Source organism: Natrix helvetica (assembly GCF_964273705.1).
Source record: "Natrix helvetica genome assembly, chromosome: 1".
NCBI lineage: Eukaryota > Metazoa > Chordata > Lepidosauria > Squamata > Natricidae > Natrix > Natrix helvetica.
The window spans coordinates 88,789,937-88,817,254 of NC_138548.1; the positions used below are offsets into that span (position 1 = coordinate 88,789,937).

General features: G+C 36.2%; 2 protein-coding genes across 2 annotated transcripts in view; one reads left to right on the forward strand and one right to left on the reverse strand.

Annotated features, from left to right (window-relative positions):
• EHF (ETS homologous factor) overlaps window positions 1-5,444 on the reverse strand; it is a 117,174-nt gene extending 111,730 nt beyond the window's left edge. The window contains exon 1 of the mRNA XM_081949087.1: window positions 5,058-5,444. The gene's annotated coding sequence lies outside the window, so the exon portion shown is untranslated. The remainder of the gene's footprint in view (window positions 1-5,057) is intronic.
• Window positions 5,095-25,757, forward strand: ELF5 (E74 like ETS transcription factor 5). The gene is made up of 7 exons (XM_081949135.1): window positions 5,095-5,205; window positions 8,984-9,111; window positions 11,743-11,976; window positions 13,126-13,176; window positions 16,112-16,180; window positions 19,804-19,999; window positions 24,247-25,757. Exons 2-7 carry the CDS (start codon window positions 8,985-8,987, stop codon window positions 24,341-24,343), a joined length of 774 nt encoding a protein of 257 aa, XP_081805261.1. The 5' UTR covers window positions 5,095-5,205; window position 8,984; the 3' UTR covers window positions 24,344-25,757.
• Window positions 25,758-27,318: the final 1,561 nt, after the last annotated feature.

Genomic DNA, 27,318 nt, shown 5'->3' on the forward strand with positions numbered 1-27,318 from the left:
GTGAAAAATTGACTAAAATGTAAATCCAGAGAACTGGATTTAAGAACTATGGTTCTTCCTTGGTTTTCAATGTATTGAAATTGTATTTTGACCTACCTTAATTTCCTTCTCTTAGGTAAGAGTGCTTGAGGGGTCAGCAGTATTCAAACCCATGGAGTAAGCTTAAACGTCTTAGATATCGAAAGCAAAAGGACTTTACTTTGATTTAAATAGCAGTCAAACAGGTCTTTCTTGTATCGATAGATATAGATATCTTCCTGTTCTGTAGTGGTAATGAAACTGTGTTTTAACAGTGGTTCATTACAGCCTTCCCAAGCTCACTGCCAGGCGGTGGACTTGTAAAAATATATTGGTTACCGAATTGGTTCATTGAAGCATACAAGGACAGATAGCAATGTGAGTATTACATTCAGAAAACTCACACTTTAATCTATATAAGCTGTGCTATATGAGACTGTGATCACTTGTAATCAGCAAAAAAATGTTATTATTACTAAAACAATTCAGATCCTAAAGAGATACTCAATTATAAATCCATTTGGGGAGCACCATATTTAGTTAAATGTCTTTGAAAAATAAAGGGATGTGAAAGCATAAACAAATGCAACTATATCCATAATATTATTTGCTGGGAGTGGGGGGGGAACTAAGGCATTGTTCTCTTTAAGGCAAAAATATGGGAGGGGATGGAGTTTATTTGGACTATTCCTGCATTTTCCTAACATTTATTTAAGAATCCATGATTATAAAAATATGACAAATGCTCCTCTAGGGTTAGTGCGTAAGCAAAAAAATTCTGGAGCCATTATAAAAATTGCATGGGTGTGTTCATGCCAGTTACTAGGAGTTAAATCTTGACTGACACTGACTTCACAGTTTTATCTAAATTTACTATATGATCATATAAGTCAGTTGAAGTGATGATATCTCTGTTCCAAGAATAGTTTAGCTGTGAGCAAGCAGTGAATTAATCTGTGAACTCATAAACTAGGTTCAATTTGAAAGAATATCATGTAAAATTGGCAGGTTCTTAGACTCAGGGACAGGTGTACACTTTTTCTTTTTTTTTACCTTTACCTATAGTTCAGGTTTGCAGTAAATGATTTAAAGCTGTCTACTCTGTCTCCCTGAAAATAAGACACCCCCACTCCCACCCCCCGGATAGTAGGCACAATCGGGCTTTTGAACACATTTTCCTCAAAAATAAACCCTTCCCGAAAATATTGCAACACAGCAGCAGCCATGAGGTGACCATGCTCGCCGCCACCTGCACTTCAAAAATAATAAGACCTCCCCGAAAATAAGGCCAAGTGCTTATTTCAGGGGTCAAAAGAAAATAAGACTGTGTCTTATTTTCCTCACGGTATATTCCAATCAGTTTTCACTTTCCTCTCTAAGCAGAATGGACTTTGTGTCTTCTACACATCTTCCAGCCTTGTTCCAGAGTTTTGAAGGATCATCCAGGGGTGGGTTGCTGCCAGTTTTCTTACTGGTTTGCAAGTTGTGTGCAACACGCATGCATGTGCATGCATGCACAAAACAATTTACAGTGAACTGTGCACACACAGTCACTAAAAAACAAAATGGTGCCCGCCCAGTGATGGTGAGGCAACTGATTCAGGGGCGTGGCAGGCCTGGGTCACTGCCAGTTCTGTAACCCAGGCCTAAATTTCACAACCGGTTTGACTGAACTGGACCGAACCGGGAGCAACCCACCTGTGTGTTGTACTACCATTACCTTGGATGCAGTCAGTCTATGGTTTAAGGCTTAAGTGAAACCAGAGCTATATGTCTTTAATGTAGCTTATACTGTTTCTGTTTATTTATGTAATGTTACTTGATAATTGGAAACTGAACTGTATGTATAAAACCAGATCTGCAATGCTCTAGTTTTTTCCATCAGGATTTTAACACAATCAGAATGCCAGACTGTGAGCACTACAAGTTTTTAAACTACTTAAACAATAATGAAAATATAGGCTGAAAAATCATTAGTAAAATGTGATTGTCATTGAGCAGAGCAAATGGAGTTATCTGTGTTTATGAATGACACAGTATATCTATTAGCAATAGCATTTAGCACTTAGACTTATATACCGCTTTACGGTGTTTTGCAGCCCTCTCTAAGTGGTTTTACAGAGTCAGCATATTGCCCCCAACAATTTGAGTCCTCATTTTACCAACCTCGGAAGACTGGAAGTCTGAGTCAACGTTGAGCCTGGTGAGATTCAAACTGCCAAGTTGCAAGCAGCTGGCAGTCAGCAGAAATAACCTGCAGTACTGCACTCTAACCACTGCGCCACCGCAGCTCATTATTAAAAACATAAACATTTAAAATCTGGCACCAAAGTTAAGCTTCCATAACCAATTCATTGTTAAATCCTTCTCATTCTATCCCAGAGCTTGGTAGATGGGGCGGGAAGTTATGTAACAGAGAGCTTAAATGGCTAAAGCTAGGGACATCCATCACTGGGCACACTGTCATAACCTGGACCAGCTATTACTTCTAGATGGTCTTTAAAGCCAGTCTCATGTAGAACACATTGCAGTAAGCCAAACAAGAAGGGGCGCAGTTCTTGTACTATAGGAGTCTATGCAAAGGTGCCCCAGCATGGATGCCACCTGCTTCTCAAGGAATCTAGGTGCATTCCCAAATGGTGCACCAATTCAGTCCTGGAAGTGCCACCCTGTGCAGAGTCAGAGATGAAATATCATCTTGACTAGGTTGGGGGTAGGCAAAAACCAGGAGCCTCTCTGGCTTGCTGGGATTGATCCAAAGCCAGTTCCATCCCATCCAGACCCTTGCAGCTTCCAGGCTGTTGGCCAGTGCCACCATAGCATCACCAGTTATGTAACTGTGTATCATCAGCATAATGATGATACTGCACCTGCACTCCATACAAACAGGCAATCTCCCTCATTTAGATATTAAAAAAGGAAGGGAAAGGTTTGATCCCTGAGCATCCCAGATTGCAGGAGCCTAGGGCTTAGCATCTGCTCCTTCACTAACCCTGGCTAGAATTGGCTGCAGAGGAAAGAAGAGACATTTCATAATGCAGTGCCTCCCACTCCCAACTCCCAAAGTTGGTCCTGAAGCATAACATGGTTGATGATATCAAAAGCCACAGAGAGGTCCTGGAGGAGCAGAATGGTTGCACCACCCCATCCTGACTTCTCCAAAGGTCACTGACAAGTGCAACTAATGCTGTTTCAATACAATGCTCAGTCTGAACCCAGACTGAACTGGGTCCAGATAATCTGCTTCATCTTGGGCTCTTATCTGTGCACCAATCACCCAGTATGACTAATTTGTTCCTCTACTGAAATGCTATTTCTATTTTCCTCGAATATTTACTTAGTACTTATTAAGTCCAGTAGTAGTATAACTCTCAGTAAACATATGGAAGGATGACCTCATATCCTATTTATGGCTTCCTACAAGCAACACTGTTTTTGACCACCATGAGAATAAAATATGTAGAATACGGTCTTAGCAGGGCTTTCCCTAAGTATTTTTAAGCCCAGCCAAAGCGCTGTTTTGTTCTAGGTTGAGAAAGTATTTATAAACCCAGCATGTTTTCAAAGAAGGGAAAGTGTTTCATATTGATCCTGGCTTTTGATATGAAGTGCAAAACTGAATAGGTAGCTAAACTTAATTGGTCTTCTGCATTGGTACATACAGTAGGAAGGAGCATGGATGGCAATCTCCAGCCTGCATGTGTGACATCCTAGACTACCACATGACCTCTTTTACTCCTCATCCTACTGCTAATTTCAAAAAATTATTAACGTTTGGTTTTGGTTTTTGTTTAAGGCAAGTATCTTTCTAATATCCAGGAGCAAATTCATATTGTAAGGCATCTAATGGCTTTTTAATTTTTTTTCACCTTTAGCATGGATTGCAGAGACACTGCATAACATTAGGTTAATTTTTAAAAATCTAATGTTATGCCATTTATAGTCTGCAATCCATGCTTCATCCAATTATTCTCCCATAGTATTGATGCTTTTTATTTTAAAAAAAAATCATATAACAACACTGTCTGAAGGCTTTTGGATGGCTGGTAAATATGACTAATATGATATATTCTGATTTGTGTTTTGGACGGATCAATTCAGGGATCAGGAGGTATCTTGGATATGTGATTCAGCAATTAGAGAGGTTCTTCAGACTCTGAAGAGTCTCCATTTTGCATGACCACTAATCATGCTCCTCATGAATTAATTAACTTAGAGGACAGTATAAACCTCAGATTTTGAGTGCTATTCTAAGTTTTTTTTATTTTTAGGCAAATTGGAGGTCCTGATCTCAGTCAATAACAATATCAATTCAGTTATATCAGCAGCCCTGTTAAGTGTTAACAAGAGTACAAAAAGAACATTACCTTATGAATGGAGTTATAATATTACTTATGTCACCCTGTTGCAAATCTACATCAATTTTCACAACAAAAGTATAATCCACACATCATCATTTACATTTGCTTTTTAGAAGTAAACCGTGTAAGGTCTCTCAAGCTTAAAAAAACATTTGTGAAGGATGTGTAAATGGAAATGTTTAGCTTTACAGCTTACATTTTACTATTCCCCAAGTCTAATAGTTAAAGCAGTTCATTCCTGCTGCTTTTAAAACTGAACCCCAGAGAATGTTCTACAATGTCCTATAAATACCCCAATGATGTCTTCCAGTTCACAGTTATAGATTCATTTTCATCATTCCTTTAGAAGAATTTGCTAGAATTTGATCTCTAGAATATACCCAAAATATAAAGATAAAAATCTACTTTTATGTACCTAATAATTCCATTTTCTTTAGGAAAACACAATGCATGTATCAGATGAAGGCAATTATGCCTATTTGGAACCCACAATTGTATCCAAATTACACAGGGAAGGAAAGAGGGTGGGCTTTTTTTTTAAAGCAAATGGGTGAATGTTCAAAACTGGACTCTTCTCAATTTTAAGACCAACTTCTCCTCTTTTCAGCTGTGTCACAGTCGGTATTATCATTGTCATCAAAAGGGGGTGTGTATAAGAACCTGAAAAACCAAACAGACCTGTCTGGAAAGTGTTCCATATATCGGAGAACTGCAGGTGGCCCTTCTCGCAGTTTACACCTCACTGAGCCGGAAAACCTCTTGGCTTTGAAGATTACTTTTGGATCTAACCTTTCCTTGAGAAGAAAACAAGTGCTCCCAGCTGCACGTAAGCTTCATTTACTTTTTCGTAAGGGCTCTTAAGGAAAGTCCCGTGCTCCCAATGCTGAATGATGTATGTTGTAGAAGTAAATTGGCAGTTTTGTATTAGTCCTTAACATTGCCCTCTTTCATGGGAAAAACACAGCCTGCAAATGTGAGTGTGACACTCAATCTAATGTTTAGAGAAATGTAATTAATGCCCACTTTCTAGCTATTAGGTTCTATGGAATATATAGTGAGACTTTTCTACCAATTTTTTTTGGGGGGTGCCTTTAGACTATAAACATTGACATTGACCTCTTGACATTGGTTTCCAAAACTGTTTGTTACTGGGTTTGATTTTTATTCTTTGTACTTCTCAAAAAATAACATCAGTAAAATAAATGTCATCAATACCAACACTGTTAAATAATCTTCTATTCCCATTATTGATTCTAGTAGTATTTTTTTAAAAAAAATGGTTATATGAAGAAATGCATCTAGAGCAATAGACATGTTGTATATTACTATTAATTTTTTTAACCCAATTTATGGAGATTTGAGGTGTACACTGCTCAGAATTGTTCATGACTAGAGTGATATATAACTTTAGGGAAAAAAATTAAACCCGAAATTAAAAATAAATATATCCATATGGGCACATTTAAGGAATAATATAACAGTTATCAGATTAGTACGCAGAGAGGACATTGCTGTATAATGTATGTTATACTTCTGGGGCCCCTAGTGGCTGTTGCTATGAAGAAATCTTACTTTAAAATCTTTAAATCTTTCTTACAAATTTGTTGCCACGTACTTAATTGGAAGACATTTGATTAGCCAAGTTAATTCAATTAATCATTTGGTAATTGTACATAAATATATATCCTTTCTGATGAATGTAATGGGCTATATTTAAAAGATTCGATTGATTTATTAAAATCAGTAAGATATTGCAGTACTATGATTGAATTAAGTACAGTTAACATCTGTTAATTCCACGTAGTCATTTTTTCTAGTATATAATAATCTATTAATTATTATACCCCTTCTTTTAAAACTCTAATTTCTTTTATAACTCTTTCAAAATTAGTTTATAAAATTCTGCTAAACAAACTCTCACAAAAGAAAAAAATGTGATCAGATAGATATGGACATAGATATACGTAGGTACAGAGAATATGACTTCATTTCATATAAATTAACTCTGTACGTATGTAAGTAATCAGTTTCACTTCTCATCTGATTCATTGTCTTCTTTATGAGTGGTTTTCCAGGTAATGAATTTAAATAAATACTGAGTGTAATGCAAAAAAAAAATTGGAAGAAACTTTATGCTTCTTTAGTTCATGGTCAGTAAACCTCTTTTCTCCCTTTTACTCTGAATACTTATACACAGTTGTCATCATTACTCTTTTCCAACAACTACCTTTTAAGAAAATATTGAAGTCAAGAGGGAAAATCTGTATTCCTTTGATTAGGTTGGCCTTGCAAATATTTCCAGTTTTGATTGGTTGTGGTCCATGATAAGAAATATTAATTTGTTGTGCATCTTTCTCCTATTGCCGATAATCTTAATTTCCCCCCTTCTCTGTGTGTGTATGTGTACACAAACACACACACAAACACATTTTGTTCAAATATCTTGTTACCTGTTATCTTTCTTGGCCATATTTGAAGTGTTATTTACAAAATATTAGGAGTTTTGTTAATGTACAGGAAAGCATGAGACTATAATGAAAGATATTTTATTATAACAACACAGGTTATTAGTGTCAATTAGTATTCCTTTTAAAGTTTCAGTCACAAAACCTTTGTGATGCTGTTCCATTTTTGTATTTTAAAAAGGGAAACAATAATAGTTTGCACCAAGTTTATTCTTATTTAAAATAAAATTGACTGAAATCAATAAGTTTCTATATTAGTAAGATCTAGCACATGATTTTCTGATTTTGATGTAGAGAAAGGTTGGGATCCAACAATACAAATGTGGATATCAGCAAGTTTATTAAAACTAATTTCTTTTGGGGGGTTTATCTAAAAATTATCTATAAATGAAAATTATATTGCTATTAAGTGTTTTTAATTTTTCTTCTTCCTACTTTCCTTATTAGCATGTAATGGAAACATAATGAGAGATTCAGGTTTAACTTCATTTTATCCACATACATAACACACACATGTATCATTTAATTTATTTGTTTAATTTATTAGAAGTTTTTGTCTTACGTTTTATGTGTTGATTTCTACTTATGCAGTAGAATTTTCACTTTGTACCAATGGCTTTCATCTATGGAAGTTCTCCCTCTCTCAAATTTTTTTTATAAGAAAATGAACAGATATCTTCCATGGATATTTCATAGTTGGGTTTACTGCACTTTGCAGAGGTTGAGATTAGATGCTCCATTTGTCCCTTCCAAATCTACAATTTTATGTTTCTATTGTTCTCCTACTTCCTGTGGCCACAAATTGGTTCTGGGATGTTCCCCAGCTATTTAGTACATATTGGATAAAAGCCTGTGGTCAACCACGGGAAAGAAAAGACTGACGGATGCCATTCCATCATTGGGAAATGCTTTTAGATACATCACTATGGACTATCCATATAGTCAACCAAGCCTAAGAATTCAGTAGATCAGAATATCATTGACATTTTGATCACACAGACCCCTTCAGTTCTACAGATCACTTAATTAATCACTTAATTAAACTGAGAAGCAGTTTGGTCTGGTGATTAAAGGACCAAGCTAGAAAATGGGAAAGTGTGAGTTCTAGTCCTGTGTTAGTCATCAAAGCCAGCTGGCTTTGATTCACTCTCTCTTGAGGTTGTTATTGTGGGGAAAATAGGGGGAAGGTGGTGAATTGAATATATTCATTGTCCCGAGTTATTTGTAAATAAATAAACCACAGTGCGACTAACTAACTAAATTGATGAGGATGATGAGGATAATGATAAAATACACATTGCCGCATACAATTTGATTGTGAAAATTCCATTCTGATGACTGTAAATGTTTAAAATGTAAGTATTAGATGCTAGCAACAAGAGAGAGTTTGAGGAAAAGAAAAGAAGAAGGTGTCACCTTTGTCCTATTCAGCCAGGGTGTATTAGCTAGGTTTTGTGGATTCATTTTGGTTCACTTGTTTTCTGCACAAGGTGTTCTTTTCAAAGCCATCTTAATTTCTGGAATACCCAGATGTTTTAATCCTTTAATTACAACAAAATGCCAACTCTACAGAGAATAGCATAATAGCTTATGCCATTGGTGAGAATTTTTTGCTAAGCAGGACTTGACAAAGTCTCCTTGAAAAGACACTCAGATTCTTTCAGATACTTGGAAGGTAACAATTATGATTATTAAACTGAGGTTTTTAATTACATATTAATCAGAGAGACAAAAATCTCCACAAAGTGAATTTGGCATTTCATCTTATATAATAAAACATTTGGAGAAGTATCAGAGCGGAGAAAGTAGCGATTTTGAGAAAGAATGCCTCTGGGAGAAAACAGTTTCCTCTTTTGTTGCCATCAGTCAAATTTTAGGTTGCCATCAACTATACACTGCAGGTTGATCAAAGCAACAAAAAGAACTGACAAAAGTCTAGTCCAATCTTACTAAGAATAGATCAATGCATGACTTCTTTGCTCAATGCTACTTATAGTATAATTGCTAGATGTAAAAACTATATTTGGGAGTTTCTGTTTCTGTCACTATTGTTAGTATGATATGTGTTATGTGTGTTATGATATTAAAACAAATAATTAAAGATGAACAAGTGATATGAATAATCATATAATATTTTAGAATGATGCTGGACTCCGTTAGCCATAATACCTTCCTGCCAAACACAGTGATGTGTGAATCCTTGACATCATGGTCAGATGTATTTGGAATAGTGGATGAACAGTACTCACTATTTGATCATCAAATAGGTAGGTAGACTAGACATCTTATAAAAATTAAAAATTAATGAAAGGCATTTATTTTGTTATATTCTCAGAAAGATATTTCCAGATTCATTACATAATTAATTTCTTGCTTCCTAACCACTTTTGTTTACCACTTAATAGCTGTCACTTTTACAAATCCATTGCCATTTGTGAACATTAGACCACCTCAGAGTGTACTAAAATGTTTTAGGCCGATTCAGGAATAAAGAACTCTTTTGAATATGCTTTTCGATTTCTATGACTTGAATGCTTCTTCTAAGGATGGGGAAGATATTTGTTTAGTCGCCTAACTTTTTTTGTTTTTAGAAAAAAAAAGATACTTGTGTAAAAAGCTAATCTGATTACCTATAAGTAATTAAAATATCCATGGACTCTACCAAAAACAAAGGGTTATAGCATGCATCCTAGTAATAAGGAAATGCAAAACAGTATTTCTAAAATTTAAATATGGCAAATATTGTTCCCTGGGGTATGATTCCCCAACATAGTTGATGGGTTGAAGTTTAAAAAACAAAGGTCCAGACCAATTTCTAACAGGTGGTTTTGGCAACAGCATCCAATATTCTTCAAAATTAATAGATAGTAGAAATATGATCATCCAGCTGATAATACTTGGGTAGCAGATTCTGTTGAAAAACTTAGTTTGGGTGTGCACATGGTCTACTAGTCTCAAATATTAAACCACTATGAAGATGATAAGAATAAAGCAATAGATTCATTCTCATTATTTCTTTGCAACTCAAGAGTGATCATCCTTTACAGCCCTTTTTCTGCTCACAGAACTTCCACTGAATTTCAGTAGCAAACTATAAATAATACAATAATACAATACAATAGTAGAGCTGGAAGGGACCTTGGAGGTCTTCTAGTCCAACCCCCTGCCTAGGCAGGAAACCCTATACCGTTTCAGACAAATAGCTATCCAACATCTTCTTAAAGACTTCCAGTGTTGGGGCATTCACAACTTCTGGAGGCAAGCTGTTCCACTGATTAATTGTTCTCACTGTCAGGAAATTTCTCCTCAGTTCTAAGTTGCTTCTCTCCTTGATTAGTTTCCACCCATTGCTTCTTCCACCCCAAAATACATTATTTTGGCAGAAAATAAGTGTGTAGAGCATTTCTTGAACACCTAACAATATACTTATCCCTTAAACAAACAATCCAGAAATCCCAGCTATTCCAACTTTGAAGTCTCATCCAACCCAAAAAGATAGTCCATCTATGTTGTACAACTTCATCCCATATGGAGAAGACATTTTCACAACAGACTGAGGGTATGTTCAAGAGAAGTGTAAAGGAATGGAAGGAAAAAATCCATTGTGCAAATCAAGTCTGTTTGTATTCCCATTCAATTTAGCCCATAACTATATTTTTGTATAGTGAGGAGAGGATGAGCTTAAAAATCCACCACCAACAAAAGAAAAGAAAAACAAAAAAGCACCTATCAATTTTCTCCCTCAGGACTTCCACGATTAGTTTAGAAACTAAACAACACGGTCTCTTTCTCTCCCCCCCTCTCCCCTCCCCCTCTCTCTCACACACAGAGACTTTCCCCTCTCTATTGGTAAATACTACTGGGTTAATGAAGGTTGTTACATAAGGCCACAAAGATTGCACTGGTAGATTCAAATACAGATTATTTTGTTTATTATTTTGTCTCCAGCTCTGATACTGGATAAATAGCTCATGACTTAAGAAGGACAAAGGTGCTTGGTCTTTCATCAGAACTTTTGATCAAAACATGGAAGTCAGGAAAAAGAAGGAAAGGAGAAGACCAATGTTGTCATCTGGACAGAGCTTTGAAAAAACCTCATGTGCAGAATGTGAGGGAAACCAGTCTCTTGCCTTAATTGTACATCCAAAAATTAAGGCAGTTATTTGATTGTTGCCAATATTTCATGCCAATATTTTTTATCAGAAATCTAGTGTCCATTGCCTAAATTTTCATGTTTACCTTTTTTTGTTTTTTGTGAGCTGTCTTATGAACTGTACAACTCAGTAAATAATTTATAAAGCATGAACTATCCATTATTACAAAAAATTGAAGGTTGTACTAACAAAATAGTCTGAAAATATATAACTATGCCAGTGTTAACTCCTTTCTATCTTGTTGCATTTCCTCCATTCCGTATCTTATAACTTTTTGTACAATTTTCATCTTCTATTTCATACCAACCCAAAGAGAGACTCCCAGTTTAGAAACTATCATCCTTCTATCTCATAAATGGACATATTATCACTAATACTATACAATAATGTAATAGATGGCATTGTTAGCTTGAACTGACATTAAATAACATTTGGTGGTTTGGCTTCCATTCTTAACTACAATGATGGCAAAATGATTAAAAGTGCAATGTGAAGTCACCATGCAAGCTCTATCCTTTCATTTTCATATTGCAACGTTAATGCAAACGTCGCGTGTGCTTTGCATCATGACATTATGGATGACAGTGTTATATTGTTATGCATGGGTTTTTTTCACTTGCCTATATTCTTGCAGACATTTATGGCTTCAAAAGTTGGTCTGAAGTTTTTCATTAAAGTAAACAATTAAGCTGTTCAAACTTTAACTACTGAATTTTTTTTTCTCTCATCATCATATTGTGACAGCTTGTGATTCGTCCTGGACTTCTATGCATCCAGAATACTGGACAAGACACAATGTCTGTGAGTGGTTACAGTTTTGCTGTGATCAATACAAACTGGATGCTAATTGCATTTCCTTTTCCCACTTCAACATAAATGGTCACCAGCTCTGTTGTATGACCCAAGAAGATTTTTTAAATGCTGCTGGAATTTGTGGTGAATACCTCTACTTCATTCTCCAAAACATCAAGACTCGTGGTCAGTGTGCCAAACATTTACTCAGAATATTATTATTTCTATTTGGGTGTAACGCTCAGCCTTATGCAAAGTACTTTATTGGCAGCCAGTGAGACTGCTGTATGATGCTAAATCACAATCCAGCAGACATATCCAAAGAAAGAAAGACCAATATTAAAAATAAGATTGAAACAATTTAGAAATTCATTAAATCAAATTAATCTTATACCAAGTGATAAGATTGGGTGAAAGTGAAATGAAAACCCAAAAGCAAGATGAGATTAAAACGAGAAAGAAATGTAGAAAAGAATAAATTTTGACTCAAGGGTCTAACCAGAAATGTTCATGGGAGAAGGGGGTGTTTAAAAAGTTAAAATTGATTCTTTTGACCCCATCCAGGGGCAGCCCTTGGACTAATCCAGACTGAGAGATTAGTTCATTCAGCCCTTATGGCTTTAAGCCATGTCCCTCCTCAGAACCTTAGATCTCTTCTCTAGCAAGAGCTGTGGTTTTCATAAATACAAGATGGAGCATCTGTAGGTGTGTCTCGGTGTTGGCCTTTTGCACCATTTTAAAGAAGAAATTGAAATACCAAATTGTAGCACAGATCAATCTGTTCTCATCAGAAATTTGTTTTTTTTTTTAGAAAAATATTGCAATGGTACAGTAAGATCAGTGGTGGGTTTCAAATTTTTTTAGAACCTCTTCTGTAGGTGTGGCCTGCTTTGTGGGAGTGGCTTGTCAACCATGTGACTGGGTGAGAGTAGCCAACTTGTAAAATGTGGTAAAACTCACTTAACAATGCTCTTGCTTAGCAACCAAAATGTTGGCTCAGAAACTCTGGCATTTGAAGCATGCAAGTCTTAAAGCTGTCAAGTTACAAGACCCTTGCAGCCCTAACCCTTTAGAAAAAAAACCCCAGGGATGTTCAAACTTGACAGCTTTAAGACTTGTGGACTTCAAGTCCCAGAATTCCTCTTCTCGCTCTTCATCTTGATGGTGTGCGGACGGGCGGGGGGAGGGAGCTGGAACCGGTTCTAAACAGCACTGTAGATTTGTGGAACCTCTTCTATAGAAGAGGTTAGAACTGGCAGGAACCCACTCCTGAGTAAGCTACGTACTTTTATTATATAAAATAACACTGTCATCCATTTTTGCTTGTTTTTATAGGCATCTCCTTCTTTCAGGACAATGAAGATACAAAGGCATCTGAAAAAGACTGTAAGGGAAACTTCTAAAGTTTGTAATAAAATCATTATAATAAATGAAATATTTTTGCTGGGGTTAGGGTTACTGCTACTCCCTCAGCAGTAGTAGTTTACTCTCATTTGTTCTAACTGCAAAAGAACAGTGAGAGCAACATATTCCCAATGATGTCACCATGCAATGCTATGGCTGTATACGTTACAGATTTATGTGGAAATGTCATGACACACCTATCAAAATTTGCCCCAAAGACACCCTTGGTCCCAATTAGTGTCATGTATCTTTTTTCCTTTCTGAAGAAACAATTATTGAATCATGAGCCATCTTCTATATTCTTAGAGCAAAATTCCTATTCAAAATCACTGCAGAATGTAGAGCCCCGATAGCTCTTTATAAAAATAATAATAATAAACCATCTCTAAATAAGATCTAACCTCCCATCAACAATGTAACCTTGGAGCTTTTGTTCTGAGTATGGTTTTTTTTGTTTTGGACCAGTTCGTAGCAGAGCAACATCAATATGATTAAGTGCTATGTTCCTCCTTAATCATTTTCAGTTTAGCTTGTAACTGATTTTGGAATGGAAGCACAGTTGATAGTGGTAGGAGATTTCTACAAGGAAAGGAAACTGAAGGGAACTGAAATGGGAAGCGTTTCCTCTATCATCTGATTGAATTCATTAGTTTCCAGTACTTGTGACTGTGCCATTCCCCCTACTCATTGAAAAATTAGAAAGAACGTTGACATGTATCCTTAGATAAATATATTTTCCCTTGATAGGGTGCAAAGCAGAGGTGGTATTCAGCAGGTTCTGACCAGTTCGGGAGAACCGGTAGTGGAAATTTTGAGTAGTTCAGAGATACTACCTCTGACTAGCCCTGCCCCCATCTCTTCTCTCCCTTCCGAGTCCCAGCTGATCGGGAGGAAATGGGGATTTAGCAGTAACCTTCCCCTGGAGTGGGAGAGAATGGAGATTTTACAATAATCTTACCCTGCCACCCCCACCAAGCCAGACCACGCCCACCATGGGCCACAGAACCGGTAGTAAAAAATTCTGAATCCCATCACTGGTGCAAAGTTTTTCCAAATGGTATCAGGTAGGCTTAGAATTCTTGCCAAAGCTTTTTAATATTTGCATTAAATATCTACAACTGGAGCTTTAGACAGGAGTACTGCCAAAGAATTTAGATCTATATCTCATAAATTAAAGATCTAAGCCTGACAGATTAGAATTTAAGCAATGTTTGGAAGCTATGATCAAATAGCCTAAGGTAAACAAACAGCTGAAATCATAAAAAAACCTAGATGTGATTTTAATTGGAAATCCCATAACATAATCAATTGCTTTAGCAAGTTTCTTCCCTCAACATACATTATAATTTTTCTAATGATTAATAATAAAATGCAAGAAAAAGCCACCCGCACAAATTTACAAGTTTGTTTTTATGTTAGATTCTGCCTTGCTTTTAAATGAGTAGATAGTGTGGTAAAAATAACATTTTTCTTACAATTAAGTCCTATATTCAAAGATTTATCCTCCTTGAACTTTTGCGATTCTAAGTACATTTTCCATATTAGACTACTGTAATACATGTTTCATGGTGAAACATTTACATGGTTTACACAGAAGCCTATTGACTAAATACAGGTACTATTTTGAATACTTCTTTGCATTTAAAAACTGCAGATTAAATGTTTATAGCAATAGATTATCATTGTTCAAGTGGGAATTTAATCTTTCATTCCCCACTATGGTTCTAATGGAAATTGTTCCTCCAGACATGGAATTTGCATTGGAAGAAAAAATTCCACTGTAAATTTTAAGTGTTGCTTCTTACTTCCATTGGCTGTCATCTAAATAATTGTCACCCTCCTCTACTGTTTCATTTTTTAAATGTACACTAGTTCCCATTTACCTTTCTTCTAAATTCAGCCTCTCTCAAGGCCCTAATTATCTGCCATCAATTATACAAGACATTTGATACTAAAAGCAAGAGATTTATAACCCAATCTTGGAAGCTATAGAAGTATTTCCTGTTGAAATTGAAGCAGATATTCCAGTCTTAAAAGATGGTGGACTGATAGGAAATATATTCCTTGTGGAGTTTCTCCACAGAACGACTGTTTTTTTAGAGTGATTGGTAGCATTTTTAAGGTTTTTTTTTATTTTGATGTTATTGTTTTTTGAACATTAATTTATTTCTTTGCTATCTTTGTCATTTGTTTTCAGCAGGAAATGATATTCAATAAGTAAATGGGACAATTCTTGCATGTGATTTGCATGGATTTGGTAATATACAAGTCTGACTCACCTCCAAACTCAGTGTAATTATAAGTCCATTTTGATAGTTTCAGGTTGTGTAAGTCTCCCAGAGGTCAGATGTGTATCTTTGCTAAACAGTTGGCTATGTGCATGCTGCAAGACCAAGAAATGCAATGAAATCATGGCTGTATCATTGTTTAACTTAGCTTGGGCACTTAGCAGCAATAAGATCACTGATTAACCAGCCAATTTTGCCCTCATCCAGTGAGGTCCTTTGCCTCATATTTATTATGCTCTTTGATCATAGGTTTTTTCCTCAGACAATTATGGTCCATGACTATCATTCTGGAACAATGTTATAATATGAAGTACTATTTACCTAGAGATGATATCAGGGCACACTGAGTTTTCTGGTAATCATCTTTTAGATCATTCACACTTGACCAATGATGATCTTTGGAGGACTTTCAGTGATTATTGATGCCATTTCAGTTAATTATCCAATTTGGGGTTAATCATTATCTTTTATGATGAAGTTGGGTTTTTAATTCTAAGAAAAGTCTCAGACCCATACAGGTTTAGTGTTCCATAGAGTTTCATTCAGGGAACATGAAGACTTCTTTAGATACCACTGAAATTCATGCAGAATTATTTATGTTTACTTTTTTAAAAAAATATATCTTCCAGATAATGATAAGGCATGTTTGAGAACAGGTGGCAACAAGAATCAAGAGTTTCAAGGTCACAGTAGAACAAGTAGGTATATTTCTGACATCTAAAATCTTATGTATAAGTATCAGAGAATTATTAATACACACATATACATATACATATTTACAAAAATGAAACCAAATATGCAATTACTTGCTTTTACTTTTAAAAAAAGTTTCTTTATATACATTATATACATGAAGTTATATGTCCATTTACAGGCCAACCAGTATATAAATATCTATTTATATATCTTACGACTTTGTAGACTCTGCCAAACGCATATACTATATTGCCAAAAGTATTCGCTCACCCATCAAAATAATCAGAATCAGGTGTTCCAATCACTTCCATGGCCACAGGTGTATAAAATCAAGTACCTAGACATGCAGACTGTTTTTACAAACATTTGTGAAAGAATGGGTCGCTCTCAGTAGCTCAGTGAATTTCAGCGTGGAACTGTGATAGGATGCCATCTGTGCAACAAATCCAGTCGTGAAATTTCTTCGCTCCTAAATATTCCACAGTCAACTGTCAGCTATATTGTAAGAACATGGAAGTGTTTGGGAATGACAGCAACTCAGCCACGAAGTGGTAGGCCACATAAACTCATCCAACATCAGTGTGTGACCTCACAAATGCGCTTCTGGAAGAATGGTCAAAAATTCCCATAAACACACTCCTAAACCTTGTGGACAGCCTTATGAGAAGAGTTGAAGCTATTATAGCTGCAAAGGGTGGACTGACGTAATATTGAACCCAATGGATTAGGAATGGGATGTCACTTACAGTAAATTCATATGCGAGTAAAGGCAGGTGAGTGAATACTTTCGGCAATATAGTGTATATACTGTAAATAAGAATTCTATTAGTCAGTGTAAGCATCTCTCTCAGGAAGAAAGGCAAAAATAAAAACTTTTAACATGCTACCTTCGAACATAGCAATAGCACTTAAATTTATATACACCTTCATAGTACTTTTACACTCAGCATATATTGCCCCCAACAGTCTGGGTTCTCATGTTGTTGGCTGGCTTGTTATTGGAGAAGAAATATGAAAAACAGGCATTATGAACATTGACAGTCTAAATTATAAACGAAGAATCGTTCTTTTGTAATTATTTTTTATATGTAGCAATTGTGTAACAGATGTGAAATTTTAGCTATGAGTATAGCTGAATGTGGGGAAAAAGCTAGATACACTGGATAAACTATTACCAAGAAATCCTGCTTTAAAAATGTAACTCAGTTATGATGTATCTAAGGTGGTTTCTGAACCTGGGCACCCTTCCGGAATAGAAGCTTCAGTTCCCAATTTTTTTCTGCAATAGACATGTTGGCTTGGCCATTCTGGGAACTGAAGTCAGTATGAGGTGGGGGAGGGGTGTTCAGCCACAGTGAGAGGCCATAGGTCAATAGGCATCACCTATTGTGATAATAGGCTCTGAGATTTAGGTGTTGGTTTCTTGATCTCTCAAGTCTAATGATAAAATAAACCATCTGAAATCCTTAGCAAGAGAAATAGATTGCCATTTGATCCTGGGTTTTAGATTGCAGGTCATCATTTCTTAGCAGCATTTATACTTATGACTTTCATGACATACAGTATGTCATGTGTAGGCCCACTTAGTTGTTATCAAAAATAATCCCTTCTGATTTCTGAAGCTCAAAGAAATGAGAGCAGGGCTGTGTCCACAGTTCCATGTTCCTCCCATTTTGGGTTCTTCACAAATATCTGAACAGGGCTCAATTTTTGGCCTAAACCCCTCCACCAGGTTGTAATAAAGACAACTTGGGTAAAGGTCAGGAAGATTATCAATAGTATATCCTGCCTGGAGCTTCGTGGATTATGCTGCTTTCCAAATGTGTTATTTTTAAAATTAATTTTGCAATTTAGCCTCAAATGTGTCTAAGGTAGGTAGATTCCTCACCTCATTATAACCTCAAGTGATGACGCTGCATTTCTGATCAGACTTTTAAGCAAGTCTGGAAAGTAAAAAAGAGGTCAGACAGTATCTGCTCCTTCGATTACCACATCATCGTTAACTTCCTGCTACCCCAACCTGTGTTATCTCAGCAAAGATGATTCAAATATACTCATAGTTCGTCTTATTTTTTAATTGTTTGTTTTCTAGTACCAAGCAGGATGACATGCTAATTCTTATCAAAGAAATGCCCAAACTATCTGAATCTTAGGTGCTATGGTAATATAATTAGTCAAACTGTTATATGTAACCATAATCTGAGGAAGATGGGTAGTTTTGAAATATAAAATATAAATAAATAAGTAAAATAAATAAATAAAATAGAGCTATTGAGAAACAAGAAGTGAAACACAGTGGGGAAGGAAGGGAAGAAGGAAGGAAGGAAGGAAGGAAGGAAGGAAGGAAGGAAGGAAGGAAGGAAGGTTAGGATGAAAAAAAGCTTCAGGAGACAAGATGATCCTTACAAAAGATCACAATGAAAAGATAATCAGGCTTAGTTTTTGGAAAGCGAAAGAATTATATTTTCTGAAACAAGAATTATTGGATGGGGCTCTCATCATCTGCAGAAACAGCATTATATAAGTCTACCACAAAGGTTGTCTTCCAGAACAGAAGACTTTATTTTCAAAGAGAAAGCAGCTTATTATCTAAAGCCATTTCTTTCTTTTTAGACACATAGAGATTGGGTCTTTCAGTTTTGCCAGTCAGGAGGTCACATGTTAATTCTCCTGACTGTCTTCATTTGGGATGGCAGGAAGATAACTAAAATGAGAGAGAAAGAAATCCATCTAGTGGAATTCGACAGGATTTAAAAATGGCAGGTGATTGACTACCCTGGTTCTAGTTATGACTGCTATGTTTATACACTGATGAAAACTGCATTGCACGTGTAGTGGCTTTTTCTTTCAAAGTTTGGATGCTTGGTACTTTCCTATATTGTAAAGCAAAGGAATTTGATATCAGTGTCATCCAATTGGTTTTGTTTCCTGACTATGCATAACCATTGGTGGCAGCTTATCCTGGACTGCTTTACTGGCATTACTGTTGTGGCCCACCAGCTGCCAGCAGAGCTGGCAGTAGACTCAGACAACGAGGTTAGGGAAGAACTTGGGCCAGTTCTGGACCCTGGGGAAGGCTCTGATGGATGCTCGGCGTTGGACACAGAGATAGAGCCAGGGCTGCCCAGCCAGAAAGGCAGCTGCCTTTGAGTCAGAGATGGAGGAGGAGGAGGAATAGCTGGCGTCTTTTCCAGATGCGCATATGTGCAGAACAGATAGGAGAGGTGAACAATGGAGGACGATGCGCTGGCTCAGGAAGCAAAACAAATGGGAACACTGACTGGCCCTCCCTGGCTGGGGAATAAACAGGAGAAAAGGGGAGTAGTTTGGTTGTCGCAACCAACTTTCACATTTCTGGAAAGTTTGCTCCTTGTGTGTTTTGTGCGAGAAAGACTGCCGTACCAGAACTGAGGACTCTTGCCCAGACTTTCTGAATACAGTTAATTCCCAAGGTGTAAATAAAGAGGGGGTTTTCTTTGCGAGGAGTTTGTTTCTTGCTTCTGTGAGGGTCAGATCATAACAATTACTTTCGTCATTGCTCTACAATCCAGATAGCATTTTCTTAACATCTGATAATTCATCATAGAAAAGCTTTTCTTACCTCTATTCACTTTCATTCTTGAAGGTCTGCAGAGTTCTCACTTGTGGGAGTTTGTACGAGATCTTCTCTTGTCCCCTGAAGAAAATTCCGGCATCCTTGAATGGGAAGACAAAGACCAAGGCATCTTTCGTGTTATCAAATCTGATGCTCTGGCAAAGATGTGGGGACAAAGGAAAAAAAATGACAGAATGACCTATGAAAAGCTAAGCAGAGCACTCCGGTAAGTTAATATTTTAAGAAGACATATCTAATGCAGGTAGGAGCTGGGCATTTCAAATATGTTGTAACAGATTTATACAATCTTCTTTGGTTTCTCATCATTTCCAGACCCAATTTGAGTGCCTTCGTTGTTTGTTCGTTTATATTTCATATTTCTTAACTGCCCACCTTCCTCAGATGCCTATATTAGCCTATAAGAAGCTATCATCATACCTAAAGAATTGCTCTTCCAATTGTTTTTACTCTTTTCTTAGTGCCCTCCTAAGCTGAGTGTTTTTTTATAAAGATTTTTTTTTATTAAGGTTTATTATAGCATAAATACAATGAAAATAAAAGTTAAAAGGAGGGGAAGTGCATGAGGGGGGAAAATAAGAAAAAAATGTGTTCTTCTGACTCTTTCCAACACAGTAAAATACTAATTCAACTTTTTACTTTATCAATCATTATTATAAGCCAGTTCTAAAGCTACACAATTATTAAATCATCAAATTAAATTTTGATTTTATTTTATTTTTCTATTTAGATCGTAAAAACCATAAGCAATATCCCAATAGAAACAAGGCCAAATAAAACTTCTTTACATTGCCATTTTAGCCAAATTCATTTTCTTCTTCTTCTTTTTTTCCTCCGGTTGTGGGAAGCGACACATACAAGTAGCCCTCAACCACAATTGAGCCCAAAATTTCTGTTGCTAAGCGAGATATTTGTTAAGTGAGTTTTGCCCCATTTTATGACCTTTCTTGCCACAGTTGCAAAGTGAATCACTGCAGTTGTTACTAATACAATTGTTAAATGAATCTGGCTTCCCAATTGACCCTGGGCACTGCAGCTCTTATAAATATGAGTCAGTTGCCAAGCATCTAAATTTTGATCCCATGGCCATGCCAATGCTGCGATGGTCGTAAGTAACTGTGAAAAACAGTTCACAAGTTACTTTTTTCAGTGCCATTGTAACTTTGTATGGTCACTAAATGAATGGTTGTAAGTCAAGGACTATCTAATATTTCTACTTACCCTTATTATTATTTCTATCATCATTTATTTTAACAAAAATAACTATACTCTCTCAATTCTTTGACCTTAAAAGAAAAGCTATTTTATATTTATTTTAAAACTCTAATCATTTTTTAAAAAACATTCCTCTTCATAAATAAAACCAATTAATTTCATAAATTAAAATCTTCAAGTCATTCCCTACAGCTTGTCTCATAGAATAAAATATTTTTCTTCTTCAGAATGTCCATTACATATATACACTTCTCTTTTTCTTAAGAGATTCCACAATATGATTTTTAAAATAAATATGTCGACATTTTGTAGATTTACTTGCACTATGCTTTATTCTTCTTCCTTTTAATTGCACTGGGCGACTAATAATTAAACCATCTTCATAGGAGCACTGTTGCATAGGAGCACAGATTTATATTCCAAAATTGCAGTTATGTCCTTTATAGTGTCAAATATTCATGCAGTAGCCTCAGTAGCTTGATAACTTTCTGCACTTGGTTGCAAATCCGGATTACTCACCTTTCTTCTAATTACTTAAGTAATTTGTTTGTCTTGGTCCTCAAATGACGTCTTTGGAATATACAAGTAGTCTTTGAGTTTCAACCACACTTGAGTCCAAAATTTCTATTCTTAAGTAAGATATTTGTTAAGTGACTTTTGCCCCACTTTATGACCTTTCTGGCCACAGATGTTAAGTGAATAACTGCAGTTAATAAGCTAGTAACCTGGTTGTTAGGTGAATCTGGCTTCCCCATTGATTTTGCTTGTCAGAAGTTTGCAAAAGGTAATCTGGAACATAGCAATGGCCATAAATGTGAATCAGTTGCCAAGCATCTGCATTTTGGTTAAATGATCTTGAGGATGCTGAAAAGGTCATAACTATTATAATGCTGAAAATGTCACAAGTTACATTTTTAGTGACTTTGTATCTTTGAAAGGTTACTAATGAACTGTTGTAAATCAACGACTACCTGTAGTTGATCTATAAAGTGAATTGTTTGGTTTAAATATTCTTCCAAAATAAGTTTTGCAATTCCTGTCTAGTTTAGATATCTTCTATGTTGCTTCATCTTCTTCTGTACTCTAGCTCCCTCTTGTGGTCAAGAAAAAATATTTAAAAAACTTTTTACAAATCAGCTGGTATCTCCTGGCCAATCAGAATCCTTGGTAGGCAGGTAACATCATCAATGTTAAGGATGAAGTTACCTAGTTTGGGTAATGAAATCACTGCAAGAAAACTAAGCTCAGAGAGCACTAAGGACCCCTCATTTCAACCCTGGGCTAAAATATTTTCTTTAATCACAGTGCAAATCCATTAAAATCAAAAGATTTCAGCCTCCGGGAACAAACAACCCAAAAGTGCCCAAATAAAGCCAAATAAGGGTGGCAAATTTATGAAAATGGCCAAATAAAACTGCAACTTTTTAAATTCTTATATTTCTATTTCTTCGAAGAGGAGTTATAGGTTGTGAGAAGAGGAAAAAGAGCCTTGTTTAGTTATTAAAGATAATCAAATAAATTTAAGAAGTGAAAGGAACAACGTATTGTCGGTTTAAAACATAAATTTCAAAATGGCTGCTTTTTCAACATGGAAGTAATTTCAGTCCCACCTCTTCTGGGGTAATTCTGAAACTCTTACTAACCCAGGAAGGTCCAGGGGGGGCGTTCCACCAGGTTCGCCTGGTGCGCCAATTGCGCCCCCTTCTGGACCGTGATGCCCTACGCACAGTCACTCACGCACTGGTGACGTCTCGCCTGGACTACTGTAACGCTCTCTACATGGGGCTTCCCTTGGGACGTGCCCGAAGACTGCAGCTAGTCCAGAACGCAGCCGCGCGGGTAGTCATGGGGAGTACTAGGTACTCCCACGTAACACCTCTCCTGCGCGAGCTGCACTGGCTACCTGTGGTCTTTCGGGTGCGTTTCAAGGTTCTGATCACCATTTTTAAAGCGCTCCATGGCATAGGGCCTAGTTACCTGCGGGATCGCATCCTCCCACATACATCCCTGCGGCCAATCCGCTCTCACAGGGAGGGCCTTCTCCTGGTGCCGTCCACGAGGCAATGCCAACGGGCGACACCGAGGAGTAGGGCCTTCTCTGTGATGGGCCCAACCCTCTGGAACGACCTCCCCCCCGACATTAGAACCACTACTGACCTCCGCTCCTTCCGACAGAAACTGAAGACACACCTGTTCCGACTGGCTGGTTTGGCATAATTTATAACGTCTACCTCCTGGCACACACATTCTTACTGGTTTTTAGAGGGATAGTGTTTTAAATTTAATCTGATATTTTAAACTTTTGTATTGACTTATTTATTAGCAGTACAGTTTGGAATATTTTATCCTCCTCATATACATGTATTTCTGTAGTTATTTCTATGTTTTAATCTGTTGCATTTTAATGCGGACTGTACACCGCCCCGAGTCCCTTTCGGGAGAGGGGGCGATATATAAACGCTAATAATAAATAATAAATAAAATAAAGTCATATATACTTAGGGAATTCAGTTCTATTGTTTGTAAATTGAAAATGCTTTTTCCAGATTGTCAAGGCAGCCATCAAACTGAGTGGTTAATGAGGTCTTCAACACTAGCTAACCAACTCTGAAAAGATCTGCTCAACATGGAAGGGTGGGCCTCCATTTGGGGGGGGGTAGGGTATGTAGTTTAATTTTGTTTTGGTTTTGGTGTAAAACAAATACAACAATTTAATACTCCTACACTTCATTTTCAGGTACTGTGACCAGCTGATTTGGGGGAATCTTAGTTCTGAGAGACAGCAGGCACATTTTTAAAATAAAAATTACTCTCCCATTTGATATGGGTTAACTGACTCCAAAGATGATCAAACCTGAGCAGGATTAGGGGTGGAGGCATGGTACGTTCTTGAAGGAGAAAATAAGTAAAAACAATACACATTTATCACTAGAGTGCTTGCCAGCCTAGCCCATACATATAAAGCTTAATAGCGCTACATTTCCATTTTCCTTGATGATAATCTGAGAACTTTATTTTGAAAAATAAAAAAGAAATATTAGGAAAATAAAATATGGCCAAAGGCTACTGAATTCCAGAATATCTGGGAAAATTTTAAGTTCAGAGACAATTAACTGTGACTTTTGCCTATATGTGTGGCAGCCCCGGCTTGGTCAAAACCAAATATTCCATGTAGCTAGTTGTCATTCAAATGCAGTGTTTCGGTGCTTCTAATTTCCATTTCACTGTTATTGTTTGCAGGTATTATTATAAAACTGGAATTTTGGAACGAGTTGACAGGAGATTAGTGTATAAATTTGGGAAAAATGCACATGGATGGCAAGAAAGCAACTCGTGAGATACAAATATCTTTGGACTCATTATCCAATAAACAATGTGAAGGTCAACTCCAACAGATGGAAATTCTCTGCTGGCTTTTCTAGATCGAGGTGGCCATATATTCTGGATAACTGGATAAAATAACCATTAACATACAGTCTGGATCAGGAAATGTACTGCCTTTGCACTTTTTATCTACCATGTAACCTGCATGGCATAAGCACCCATAATATGGTTTTAATCTTTCCAGTAATCTGGTACGATTTTGCTCTGAAAGCCAGTAAGTTTGTCATCAGTACTTAAACCTAAATCCCAGCATTATAATACTTCAGTTTTGAGTTTGATGGAATTTTGAATAGCATTTTCTTGATATCATTTTTATACTCACCCATGGGTGGGCAACCAATTGCCATGTGATATGTATGAGTCTCGCTAATATTTTTACAGGCCCAAAGAACCATAGAAGTAGTGCCTCTAATACTCAGCAGCAGAGTCCAAGAAATGGATGCAATTTCCTATTGCTTGAATGGAATATAATGTGTGTTTTTAAAAAGATGTGTTTAAATAATATTAAAAAGTACTAAATGTAAAAAAAACAACTGCTTCTCAGCTGGTAAAAGATAGTCCGTGTCTACCATCACACATCAATAGGTAACCGAGAATAATCATTTTTCTCTATCATATCAACCTGAATGTGGATATGTGCTCTTCTAGACATAGTTGAATTGGAACTTCCCAACAGCCTCAGCCAATATAACCAATGAAAATGGCACATGGATCTAATTCACCAACATTGGGAGGCCAACAAGGTCCTCTGCCTGTCCTCTTGCATTCAAAAGCAGTTTCATCTTGCCTGCAGCAATATTCTTTAGTACAGTTGTGCTGGTAATCACATTTGTCACAGCATGAATTAAAAAAATTATTTGTAGTACTGTATATGAAGGTTACACTTGAATCCAAAGCAGATTGGGAAGGACTGGTTCTGATTCCAGCTGGATAAGAATTTGCTGCTACTATTCACCTTTTACACATGCAAAAAGGACTGAAACCAATATTTCTGCCTCAGAATTTGTGAAGAAGTTTTTTGTTTGTTTCAGGAAGAAAGGCACTGTGTTCTGTGTTCATAATGCACTTTTGTAATCTATAAAACATGAAAAGACTTTAGCTACACTCCCTCACTCAAATCAAAGTTTACATCAAGAATGTGGTTGAATAAATGTATTATGTTGGCTTCTTAGGACTGTTGATTCTCTTCCTGGGAATAAAGTTAGTTCATTAACCAATTTACTAGATTTCTACAAAATTGTAACAGTGTAACTTTAATCATCTTTATTATTAATATTTTTAATTAATGGTAATTCCTTCACACTATTTATTCTTTAGCACACACTTTTTTATTTGTTCATGTAATATTCGGTGGCTGGGTGGGTCTGGATGGATGGATGGAGATAGATAGCTAGATAGCTAGATAGCTAGATAGCTAGATAGCTAGATAGATATGCTGGGTGGAGTGAAATATATTAAGCCTGCCGCAGTTAGAACATATTTGAAATAAATGAAACTACATGAGTTAACTGCCTGTATATACATAGACTATAATTTAAATAATTTACATTTAGCTGAAAACAAAATATTGTGCTTTATTAGAAAAGTCATAAAATATTATTTTGTGGAAATCGCTAAACTTTATTCTGTAGTCTTCTAAAAGAAGAAGGCGACTCTATGAACTCTTAACAAGTCCTAATGAACTTAGCAGAACTTCTAAGTAGATTTACTTAACTCAAGAAGTTTGATATTGACATTAGAAGAAATGCATAATCATTTTTGAAGCAATGTATTTGTTTTCTGCATTAATAGATACTACCTCAGATGAATCTTGATAGGATTAATTGGGGGTGCTTTGGTCATCATTAAATTAGGAGGTCCTCTGCAAACTTCATAGATCTCACTTGCTCTTTTATAATTCAGTCTTATTATTTTAAATGATAGCAATTGTGATAACAAAAATGGAAGGCTTTAGAATATGCAACTTTTTTCAAACATTACAAATAAAAGCAATGCTGTTGTTTTAAATTCAGTTTTGAATAGAATCTTGTCAGCTACACATGGGGAATCAAATCTAATGCCTGTTAGAATTACAATTCCCTTACTATTGCACATTCTGAATAAAAACCTCTATGAATTATAGATCAAAACATCTGACAGATCCCATATGACATGTCATGAAACTAAGCCCATAAGACCAAAAGTAAAGCAAGTTCACTGTTCTAATTAATACAGGGATCCTATTCACATTTTTTTCTCCATTTACGTATTTCATTTTGGCTTCTGCAACGTTTCTTTTTCCTATTAATGCCTCTCTTTCTTCACTGGTAAATAAAGGCTTGGGATAGAATTGGCAAAGAGACTAATATTGCTCCAGCATTATCCACAGTAGGATGCATGCATGAAAAGGTCAAGATTTTATTTTATCTTTGGAAATAAAATAGAAAAAATGCATTTTAAAAAAAAATCAAGATGGCAACCTGAAATTGAACCTCTCCCCCCTCCCCTCCTCTTATTTTACAAGTACTATCATGTAAAAAGGACATGATTTTGTGTGATCAAGATTATCATTCTGACTTTTTTGAACTCCCTGCACTGGTCAATGTTTATTTGTTTGCTTTAAAAAAATAGATAGGCCAAAACTGTGCAGTGTACTGTAATTCTTAGATTCACCCAACCTTCTACAACATAAGTAAAGAGTTTTCCATACTTTCAAGGTGTTTATGTCAATGAACGCTGTAATGAACAAGCAAGAAGACTTATTATCTACAAAATAAGGTTCTAAAGTTCATACCTAAAAAGTGTTCTTTGTGAAAAGGTATTTAAAAAGTATTTGTCAGTATTCATTTTTCAAGAGCAAGAACAAGCCACATAAAGTGCTGCTTTTCATTGTAAGGAAGGTTTCCTTTTGAACTTGAGTAAGTTCCTGTTTCCAGAAGGAAAAGGCTG

What these genes read in the sequence shown, in the direction of transcription:
- ELF5 (XM_081949135.1), top strand. Translation starts at nt 8,985, where the DNA reads ATGATGCTGGACTCCGTTAGCCATAATACCTTCCTGCCAAACACAGTG. An exon ending in TCAAGGTCACAGTAGAACAA is followed by an intron (nt 16,181 to 19,803) that starts GTAGGTATATTT and finishes TCATTCTTGAAG; the next exon opens with GTCTGCAGAGTTCTCACTTG. An exon ending in AAGCTAAGCAGAGCACTCCG is followed by an intron (nt 20,000 to 24,246) that starts GTAAGTTAATAT and finishes TATTGTTTGCAG; the next exon opens with GTATTATTATAAAACTGGAA.